Below are 10,585 nucleotides of genomic sequence, written 5' to 3'. Positions count from 1 at the left end.
GCGCCAACAAGGCTTCTTTTCTGTTTTTTTAAACTAGAGAAAAGTACAGCATAAAAACTTAAACACATCTTTTATTCCATTATTTCTATTCTCTTCTTTAAAGTGATAATATTTCTCAATCAGTGGCGATAAGCAATATAGTAAAAACAACGATTGACACTTTCAGGCGTTGACGAGACTAATCAATCTTAAGGTACGAATATTTAAGAATAGCTTTACCAGCATCAAGAGTTCCAGAAAACTAGCAAATGTTAGGAAGACCACCTACGACCTTACAGTTGAATAAAGATGATATATCAGAGCTAGTAAAGGAACTAGAGGAGAGAAAACTGAAACTAAAAATTGAGGCTAATCGTCGAAAACTCCAAGTGTCTGTACAGCAAGCACCTCTAAAAAAATCAAACTCTGCAATGGGATCAACCTCTTTAAATGAGACTATTACAGACATAAACATAATGAAGGAAAATGGAATTGAACTTAAGGCAATGATGAATTCTAGTATTGATGCCTCTCATCAAGTTACAGTTACGCCAAGAGTAACTACCCACCCTACAATTGATGATGGAAGTGATAATCCGTTCTATAAAAGGGAACTGTAATACTGTTAAAATCCTGAAAGTACTAATAATATTCTTCCTTTTAAAGCTTTTCGTTAGATACAGCATACCCGAGTTCAGATTACCCATAGTAAATAATTATATATCAAATAGAATGTATGACAGTTTTTTCCACCATTCCACCTTCATATTATATCTAGTATATTCCAGTTACAAACTTTATATAGAGTTGATTTTTTATAGCAAAATTTTTAGAACTGCTCCACTAAATGATAAAGTTCCTACTTTTTAAGCATCAGAGTCTTCAATGTTGTTAGATCGGCTATCTGCTGTACCACCAATTCCTGACAAATTCTCTGAAATAGATCGGAAGGGTTGTGGGGATACCTCCTGTGATAATTCTTGAGATTGTTCTTCAATAGGTTCCAAACCTTCATATCGACGATTAGTAACCATCGGTTCATCATCTTGAGTAGGTTGAGAGGAATCTTCAATTGGATCTAAACGGTCTTGCTCTTCCATTTCAGTATTGTTCCTTTCTATTCCATTATATTCAAGATCTCTCTCCCTAGTGTTCACAGTTGCAATGGATCTCTTGGTTGAGGATGCTTCCGTAGTGCTTGTCTTAAAAATCGTATCGTCGATAACTTTTGTATACAATGGACTCAAATGATCTTTATTTAAAGCAATTCTTGAAACAATATCACCTCTTAATAGTTCTAATTTAATTAAACCCTTCAGTTTAATGGTAAACAATAACAACTCTCTTTCATAATTGCCACCAAATAGTTCTTCTTTCGGTAGTTCATTTAAATTTACATCTTCTTCTGCTAATCTGTCCAAGTGAATACCAGATTCATTCACATTTACGGCACAACTTTCCAAATAAAGATATACTTCCATAAACGTATTGCTAACATCTGTATGTAAATAATAAGGCAATTTATTTTTCAGAGTTTCCTTCCATGGATTACTGTCTGGTAACTTTAGTTCAAATACTCTAACTGCAACAACAATGTCTATGGTAGAGTTCGATAGTGACCTATTTAACAAGTAAATTGCTGTCATAGTTGATTCAGTGGATGCAGGTAAATTTATCATAATTTTATTCAGGCTTTCAATTATTAAAATGATTGTATTCATAGATGTTTTCAAAGTAGATGTATTATTAAATTGTGATGATGTAGGGTCCAAATTTTCAAAAATATCTTCCCATTTTTGCAATTGCCATGTTACCAAGAGAACCAGAAGTTTGAAATCCATCAGTTCGATGGTCTCAATATCGAGTGAGTCAAGCATACTTGGCATATGGGACATATAGTTTTTGAAAAACAATTTGATCAAGGACTCATCAAACTCCAGAGTATATCCCTTACCCAACAGCACTAATTTATTAACATAAACTTCATAAAGGTCAACAATTGTTTCGTTGAAATTTTCGGGGCTACCAATTTCATTTTTTTCCATTTTGTCTTTCAAGAAGTTTTCCAACTGCAGCTTTAAATATGTTAATTCATTGACACATAATTCATCAAGTTCTTTCAATTCAAATTTCTTTATATGTTGAAAAACTTTAGAAAAACTTTGGTATTTCATATCAGCATCTGAACAAACCAAATTAGATTCTTTAAACATTTTCATTATAGCCTCCGTAACCTTTGAAACAGTTTTTTCATAGCCTGCATGAATCCAATCTTCAAATGTGAATAAAGTGAAGATCTCTAAAATTGGGGCTAATATATCAATTGATTGTAATGGTAAATTCAACATTAATTTTTCATAATTTGGTATTATTATATCCGATATGTGGAATTTTGTAGAATTTTTTGAGCTTATACCTCCTTGGGTTAGCCCATTCAATACAGTGACGTATAGAACTATGCTATTACTATCTGTGGGAAATAACGGTGTGATATCTAAATCATCGTTAGCTTCCTCTTCTTGATCATCATTTTCCTTGGTAGAGAGTTGCTTTGCAATATCATTCGATATTTCATCATTGATCAATAGTTGACAAATATTTTCAATCTGACTACCAAAATATGGGAATAAAAATTCAGCAGCTTGAAATAAGATATGTATTTTTTCTCTTGGTTCCACTCCGGATTTAATCATCTCTAGATGTGAAACAAATGAATTGCTTAATAACCTGATGAAAATACCAATCTTAATAGTGGAATCAATGGACATGTTATCAATTGTTTTCGGGAGATTATTGTCATTCATAAATTCTTGACATTTTTCATTAGTGATTCTAGCAAAAAATTTGGCAACAGAAGCCAAAAATCTTGAATTTTTACTTGTTGAAGAAACTTTAATATCATGATTACTGAAAATCGTACTTAAAATCAATAACATTTCTGAATCTTCTAAATAGTCCAAAGATGATATCCCAGTAAGAACATTAATTGATTGAATTCTAACTTCGAGATCAACATCTTTTAGTGCGATTTCTAATATTCTTTGTTTAAATCTTTCAAAAAATTGTCTAATAAAGGAATTATCAGTAGGTTTACCACGATCATCCACGACTAATTTCGGTAATACTTTCAAAACTTCTATTCTTACAGACGATGATTCGTCACTTAATAACCAACCAAAATACTTTAAAAAGGTGACTTTTAAGAAATACTCTGGGAAATTTTCAGTCCATATGGCTAAATGAACCATGGATTCTGATCTAATTGATTCATCAACATCTTTAAATCTATGAATAAAGCAAAGTTTGACAATGTTATCGATAATACTCTCCGTGACAGTTTTATTACCTTGAATTTCCATTATGGTAAGATTTAATTTTTCTAAAGTCTTCTTGTTAGGTCTCTTCTTTTTCTCTTCTACAGCTAATTGTTTAGAAAGTTTTGATAAGTAATTCTTATCTAGTATCATTATATAATTTGTTAAGTAATCTTGGAAAAGATATAATGACAAAGTGGAAATATATCTGAAAGATCTAACTTTGGAGACAGAAAATGATGATAACCATGTTAACAAATCAAGAACCAAAGGACCCATTGTTATTTCTGTATTTTCATTATTCTCGGAATTCGTCTCGTCATTCTTATTGATCGGGGAAGATTCTATAAAGAGTAGTTGCAAATCATTGGCAACGTCCAATAATTTTGACATAAATTCGACAAAATTGTTGTATAATGGTTTATATTTTGATTTTTTCTTGTGTTCTTTACTCACTAATAAATGGAATTCATGAATCTTTTGTCTCTGGAACATCAATTGAACTTCACCAATGGTTTCATTTGAGGAGTCATTGCTATGAACATCGTGATCCTCTACAGTAGCTACTGCACCACAACAATTTAGTACTAAATTAATGAATTCTTTAAGAAATTTATCTCTGTTTTCTGTGTAAGTTTCTAGCCAACTAGTTAATAACTCCACAATTGATACATCTTCTGAAGTAGCTAATATTTCGAATAATTCTGTGGGTTCAAAATCTTTAATTAATTCGAGGTAAGTTTCTTGGTCCTTCTTTGCTGAAGTGGATGATAATACAGAGGATCGAGAAGTCGGTACCGTTTTAGTTCTTTTATTAGTTGACCTTATGCCATTGTTATTGGTCCTTTTCCTTTTGTTAGTTGTGGCTCTTGCAGAGCCCTTTTTCTTACTCGATTCTATGTAGTCTTCATCATCCTCATTATCATCCTCTTCTGATTCTGACTCTGATTCTAATTCTGAATTGGAGTCATCGTTATCATGGTCGATTGCAGTGTGTTCATCTGTTTCTATGGAGCGTGTCGAATGATCTACTTCTTTCGCGATAGATGAAGAAGCGGAAGACTTGCTACTGATTCTAGCTGAACGACGTCTTTCTGCCATTTTCGGGTGGTAATCTTATTATTCTTAGTTCTAATGCTTCTTCCAAAGCTAAGGTAGATATTTTCAACGACTTCTATTACCTTTTCGATCTGGATAAGATTGGGATAAACTCTGCAGAAAACCATGGTGATTACTTATTTATTATTCCTCTAATTTTGGAAAACATCTCGAATTGTTTACGCGTGTGCGTTACCCGGTGGAACGCGTCAATAATAATTTCTTATTCTCATAAATCAGATTCATAAAGATTCTAGAACGATGCTATAGATGTACTACTGTCCTAAACATTGGATGAGCTCAGAAAAGCTACATTTCTTTATCACTTTATCAGTCTTTTTCAACTATGAATACAGGTTAACATTATATTTTGTTCTTTTTATATAGCGGTATAAAATTACAATGACCATGGTTTATATACTTGAGGTTCTAATTGAGAAAGAGCCTCGGCTTCTTGATCAGATATCTTTTTCAATGCTGTATTGGTTTCGTTCAATTCATCGTTTTCTTCATCATTATCCACGAGTTTAATACCGGCATCTACTTGTTCAGATGCTAGAACCACCCGCTTAGAAATATTTAATTTAGATAATTCTTCATTCAATTCCGCAACTTGTTTACTTAATGACAATCTATCGTTATTCGCCCTTTCTGTTTCTTTAATGTACCTTGCACGTTCTTCCTCCAGACTTGTTTCTAGTTTAATTAATTTGGAATATTTCAAATCCAACTTTTTCATCGTTAAGTTAACTAATTCTAATGCAACAGCTTGGGTTTCTTGTATGTATTTCTCTGCTAATCTGTTAGCAGATTCTGGTATAGCTTCGTCCAGCGTTTCCTTGTGTAGACCGCCTAATAAAGATTTGATGGTAGCATCGACGGCCTCTACTGTATTGAAAATAGGTTTGGATGTCCCTTCATCATTATCCTTCTGAACGTCTTTCTTGGAGCCAATAATATCATTAATATATTTATCTTCGATAGGTAAACTTAAAAATTTCTCAACACAATCTTCCAAACTTTTGGTACCACCGACGTGATCCACAATTTTTTCCCATTGATCCTCATACATTTCCAAACCTTCCAATAGTAACAATATTTCTTGATCAGACCAAGTCTTTGTTCGTTTACTATCATTTTCCAATTTAATAAAATCAGTAGATTGGAAATTAGCACCAAAATGACCCTCTTTGAAACATCTAGCACATAAATTAGAATCCTTGGAACGAAGATTATGATACCTGACCGTGACGGCATTATTCCCACAAGTATGGCACACATACGTCTTATTAATTGGTTGTTTATTATTATTTGATGAAGCAGATTGTAAAGCATTAAAATCATTTGTTGAATCATAAACGTTTTGTCTTAATGAAAGGTTCAATGGGAATGGTCCACGTTTAACCTTATTTGATCCCCCTTCCGTTTCAACAGTACTACCATCGTCATTTTGAGTAGTAATTGTTTCAGTTGGTATCATTGGTTTTAAACCTTGTGGTGCATCCAGTATCATTTGGAAATGACCAGTGAATGCTGGGCCTATTAAGGATGGTTTTGATTTTGGATCAATTTGATAGTTGATCAAGCCCCAACGTTCCAAAAAGGAATGGATTTTCACAATGGAAGATACATCCATGGCTATATTTCTTCTCACTGCGGTGATAGTAAGGTATTCAAATGGTGACAATCTATATGTATTTATGATGAAATTTCTGGTGTCCTTGTAGGATTTTGGTGATTTGAATCTCGAAGAGTCATCAAAGAAATCAGGGTTAGATCTTCTTTCAATTTCATGGATCTTGGATATATCAAACCATTGTGCAAAGGATGGAATAATTATTGGATGAGTTTGTTTAGCCAAGAATTTCAACGCTCTTTCTTCTAATTTTTGCGCCTCTTCTTCGTAGTTTATTTCATGAGGTTTATTATTATTGTCAATAGCTGATTCTGGTACTGTCTCTGTAGCTTCTTCGTCTTGAATCATGTTTACATCTGCATTCTCTTCCTCTTGGGTTTCTTCTACTTCCACCTGTTGTAGTGGTTGTTCCTCGGTAGGAAGGGGCGTAGTTTCTTCTGTGCTCATCCTACTTGTGTTCTATCCCAGTTCAAGAATTGAAAGTTATCCAATTGGTCCTCTAGCGAAAACTCTCCTTTTGTTTCTTGGCTCTAGAAGACTTCAATATTACCTTTCAAGTAACATTTTTAAAGATGGTTCCATAAATTAATATAAACAATGTTGTGAAGTTTCGATTTTTCAATTTTTTTCTGTCAAAAATTCATAACATTTTTGGCACGTGATATAGCACGTAATATTACACGTGGTTGGAATAAATAATGGAGTTTTAGAAATTTGAAATCTCTTCCTCCAGTCACGAGAAATTAACTAGAGGGGAGTTATAGATATACTTTGGGAGAAACGCGTGAAATTTGGATAATAAGACGCCAAACGTTTTTAACTGAAAATTATTATGATTATACAATAGGGCATCAGTGCAATTTAAATACCATTAGTATTTAATCACCAACATAAGGTTCTCGTAACAGGACTACAGGTTTGTGGTAATATTGTTCATCATTCAAGAAAAGAATGGTTGTGTTTAAAAGAAAGACAAGATTTAGTCGGAGAAGTGTTACACCACTAGTAGATTATAAAGAGAAGGAAGTCTCAGATCTAACACCAGATGTCCTTAACAGTGATTCCGATACAGCTGTTAGAGATGGAAACGATGCTATTAATGAACCAATATGGTTACATGACGATTTGAATTTGGACTCTGATATCCAACTTGATTCAGATGCTGATACTGGTGGAAATGGTAATAACGATGATGATGAATCTTTAGATAATTTATTGAAAAGCAAAAATGAAAGAGACAAAGAGCACCAGGATGATGATAATAGCGGTGCTGACAATACTGATGAATCTGATACCAAAGCTGTCTCTTTGAAGTTGAAAAAACTAAACGAGTTCGTTACGCAAAGTCAGGTATATTCTGGTATTATTGCAGATACACTATTAAAGAGAACTAATGAATTAGAACAAGAAAAAAATACTGCAGACCCTATAACGGGAGAAGAAGACAACATTGAAGAACCACCGAAAAAGAAAGCTAAGACATCGATCTTGGATTTTTTCCGTAAGAAAGAAAAAAAGGAAATCAAAGAAGAAGTAGATAGTAAGGAAGTATTAGATGATGAAACAATTTCTAAAGAGCAACCACATCTTCTTAAAAACTGTATACTGAAGCCATACCAATTAGAAGGTTTAAATTGGTTAATTACATTGTATGAAAACGGTTTGAATGGTATCCTTGCCGATGACATGGGGTTGGGTAAAACCATTCAAAGTATTGCGCTCTTGGCGTTCATCTACGAAATGGATACTGAAGGTCCCTTCTTAATTGCTGCACCCTTAAGTACAATTGACAACTGGATGAATGAATTTCAAAAATTTGCACCTGACCTACCCGTATTAAAATACTACCATCATGGTGGTCAAAATGATCGTACCAAACTATTAAGAAAATTCTTCAAGAAAACAAATGGGACAGGCATTATAGTTACATCATATGAAATTATAATTAGAGATTCCGATTTTATCATGTCGAAAAATTGGAAATTCTTAATAGTCGATGAAGGCCATAGGTTAAAGAACATTAATTGTAAATTGATTAAAGAGTTGAAGAAAATAAATACATCAAACAAGTTGTTATTAACAGGTACACCATTACAAAACAATCTTTCTGAGTTATGGTCACTCTTAAACTTTATTATGCCAAATATTTTTGCTGATTTTGAGATATTCAGTAAATGGTTTGATTTTGAAGGATTGAATTTACAAAGTAACTCTATGAAATTAAATAAAATGATTAACGATGAGTTACAAAAAAATTTGATTTCTAATTTACATACAATTTTGAAGCCGTTTCTTTTAAGGCGATTAAAGAAAACAGTGCTAGCTGATATTCTACCGCCCAAACGAGAGTATGTAGTCAATTGTCCATTGACTTCAATTCAAAAGAAATTCTATACAAGAGGTTTGACAGGTAAATTAAAGAAGACAATATTCAAAGAATATGTCAAAACCTTTTTCACAATGAACGCGGAATACATTGGAAAAGTTTCCAACAAATCAATCAGGGAATTTATTGATTGTAAGTTAGGGGAAGATGAGACGTTGGATATCGATGATATGAATGATACATTAAAAAGCATGGATCTACTATATCAAAAACATATTCATCCATATTTAGTAAATAAAAGATTACAAAATATGATGATGCAATTACGTCAAATTGTTGATTCTACATTGATATTTTACTTTCCTTATTTACATCCGGAGGATTTAACTTTAGAAATTCTTTTAAAATCAAGTGGTAAATTGCAAACTCTTCAGAAATTGATAATTCCTTTAATTAAAGCTGGTCATAAGACTCTAATATTTTCTCAATTTACCAATATGCTGGATTTACTAGAAGATTGGTGTGAGTTAAATTCGCTAAGGGCTCTCAGAATAGATGGTTCCGTTGATACGGAATCGAGGAAAGATTTAATAGAACAATTTAATAAGAAATCAGGTAAGAAACAAGCACAAGTATTTCTCTTGTCAACCAGGGCGGCAGGTTTGGGTATAAACTTAACTGCAGCAGACACAGTTGTCTTATTCGATAGTGATTGGAATCCTCAAGTTGATTTACAAGCCATGGATCGATGTCACAGAATTGGTCAGGAAAAACCAGTAATAGTGTATAGATTATGTTGTGATAATACTTTAGAGCATGTTATATTAACTAGAGCAGCAAATAAAAGGAAATTGGAAAGATTGGTCATTCAAATGGGTAAATTCAATACATTGAAAAAATTGGCATTAAACGAAGGTTCATTTTTGAATCAAGCTAAAACTGAACATACTTCAAACAAAGAACTAGTAGAAGAACTTTCGCAACTATTAATGAGCAATCAATCCAGTATTGGTTTTACCCGTGCAAATGATAAAATTAGTGAAGAGTTATCTGATGAAGAGATCAAAGAATTGACTGATCGATCATTGGAGGCATATAAACCAGATCGCCAAGTTGATCTACCACATGTTCGGTTATTCGAAACTACATCAGGGTTTTAAGATGGTGGCAATGTTAACTATATTTTCCGAAAAACTATATCTTACGTACCCGCACTCCGGTAAATGTGTGAATATTTCATTTCTAATTTAACTACGTATAGTTTTATATCATCATACCTGTCGTCATAATGAACGATCATTTAAGCTTATTATTATTTAACTTTACAAATAAGTGTATAGGATATTGTTAAAAAAGATTTTGGCTAGGGAACTATTTACCATGGTACACCGGTGTAGAATTCCTTTTGGTTATACATCCAAATCAAAGAAGTAGTTGAAACAATCAATGGGCCCATGAATCCTGAATTGAAACTACAGGTACGGAAAATCAATAATTCAGAACCGAAATGAACCAATGCAACAATGTAGGAAATAAACGCTAATTGGTAAATGTGAGGTTCATTCAAATAAAAAGCACCATATAATCTAATGACACAGGAAATGAAAGTCCATGTACCGAAAGTTCTTGCACTTAAAAATGTAGTTTCTTTGGGCTTCCCAGCGTAAACCTTACGTGTTAGTTCTAAACCAGAGAAGTAAGTTTGGATTGAATTGAAAATTGACACAATAGAAATGAAAAGGAGCCATTTAGGCAAATATCCTTGTGGCATTCTTTGAAGGGATGCTTGAATTTGGGTTAGGATGTTAGACATGATCGGATGGTTTAGTTAATCATGATAAGATATTATATCGAGAAATGCAGAAGATTTATGGAAACCACATTTTAAAAATTTATTTTGACAGCAATCACATTTTCTTCTTTTTATACAATCTGTTAATATTTTTTTCCAGATTGTCCTTGTACCTTATCACCTTAGTTTACGTTGGAATTCCTTTCCACGGAGATGTTACCGTAGAGTATCCCCTACTTCTATCGGTCACCTTTTCGCGAAATCGTTTAACAAATTGGCTTTAACACGAAGACCGAGATCTAAAGAAACGACATAAATATAGTAGGTTATGATAACCCTTTGACAGGTAAGATTGAAAAATCACTAACGACTTTTTAGAAGAAGGAGGACAGGTAAAGGTAAATCTACAAAATTAAAGACAAAACATAACGTAAAAGCGG

The 10,585-nt window shown here is 33.0% G+C and overlaps 5 protein-coding genes across 5 annotated transcripts; 2 read left to right on the top strand and 3 right to left on the bottom strand.

The window, feature by feature from the left end:
• Positions 1-248: 248 nt before the first annotated feature.
• CDC26 (anaphase promoting complex subunit CDC26) lies at positions 249-599 on the top strand (the record flags this gene model as incomplete). The annotated part of the gene is made up of 1 exon (XM_003671168.2): positions 249-599. The coding sequence occupies one exon, from the start codon at positions 249-251 to the stop codon at positions 597-599; it is 351 nt and encodes a 116-aa protein (XP_003671216.2).
• A 246-nt stretch (positions 600-845) lies between these two features.
• On the bottom strand, positions 846-4,394 carry IRR1 (cohesin subunit IRR1; the record flags this gene model as incomplete). The annotated part of the gene is made up of 1 exon (XM_003671167.2): positions 846-4,394. One exon carries the CDS (start codon positions 4,392-4,394, stop codon positions 846-848), a length of 3,549 nt encoding a protein of 1,182 aa, XP_003671215.2.
• Positions 4,395-4,788: 394 nt separating this feature from the next.
• Positions 4,789-6,474, bottom strand: RSC8 (Rsc8p; the record flags this gene model as incomplete). The annotated part of the gene is made up of 1 exon (XM_003671166.2): positions 4,789-6,474. One exon carries the CDS (start codon positions 6,472-6,474, stop codon positions 4,789-4,791), a length of 1,686 nt encoding a protein of 561 aa, XP_003671214.2.
• A 504-nt stretch (positions 6,475-6,978) lies between these two features.
• On the top strand, positions 6,979-9,513 carry IRC5 (putative ATPase; the record flags this gene model as incomplete). Its single annotated transcript, XM_003671165.2, has 1 exon — positions 6,979-9,513. One exon carries the CDS (start codon positions 6,979-6,981, stop codon positions 9,511-9,513), a length of 2,535 nt encoding a protein of 844 aa, XP_003671213.2.
• Positions 9,514-9,728: 215 nt separating this feature from the next.
• ERG28 (Erg28p) lies at positions 9,729-10,166 on the bottom strand (the record flags this gene model as incomplete). Its single annotated transcript, XM_003671164.2, has 1 exon — positions 9,729-10,166. One exon carries the CDS (start codon positions 10,164-10,166, stop codon positions 9,729-9,731), a length of 438 nt encoding a protein of 145 aa, XP_003671212.2.
• Between the last annotated feature and the right edge of the window lie 419 nt (positions 10,167-10,585).

This window comes from Naumovozyma dairenensis, chromosome 7 (genome assembly GCF_000227115.2).
Source record: "Naumovozyma dairenensis CBS 421 chromosome 7, complete genome".
Lineage (NCBI taxonomy): Eukaryota > Fungi > Ascomycota > Saccharomycetes > Saccharomycetales > Saccharomycetaceae > Naumovozyma > Naumovozyma dairenensis.
The sequence above is the reverse complement of the archived record's forward strand: the minus strand, read 5'-3'. Positions and strand labels throughout refer to the sequence as shown.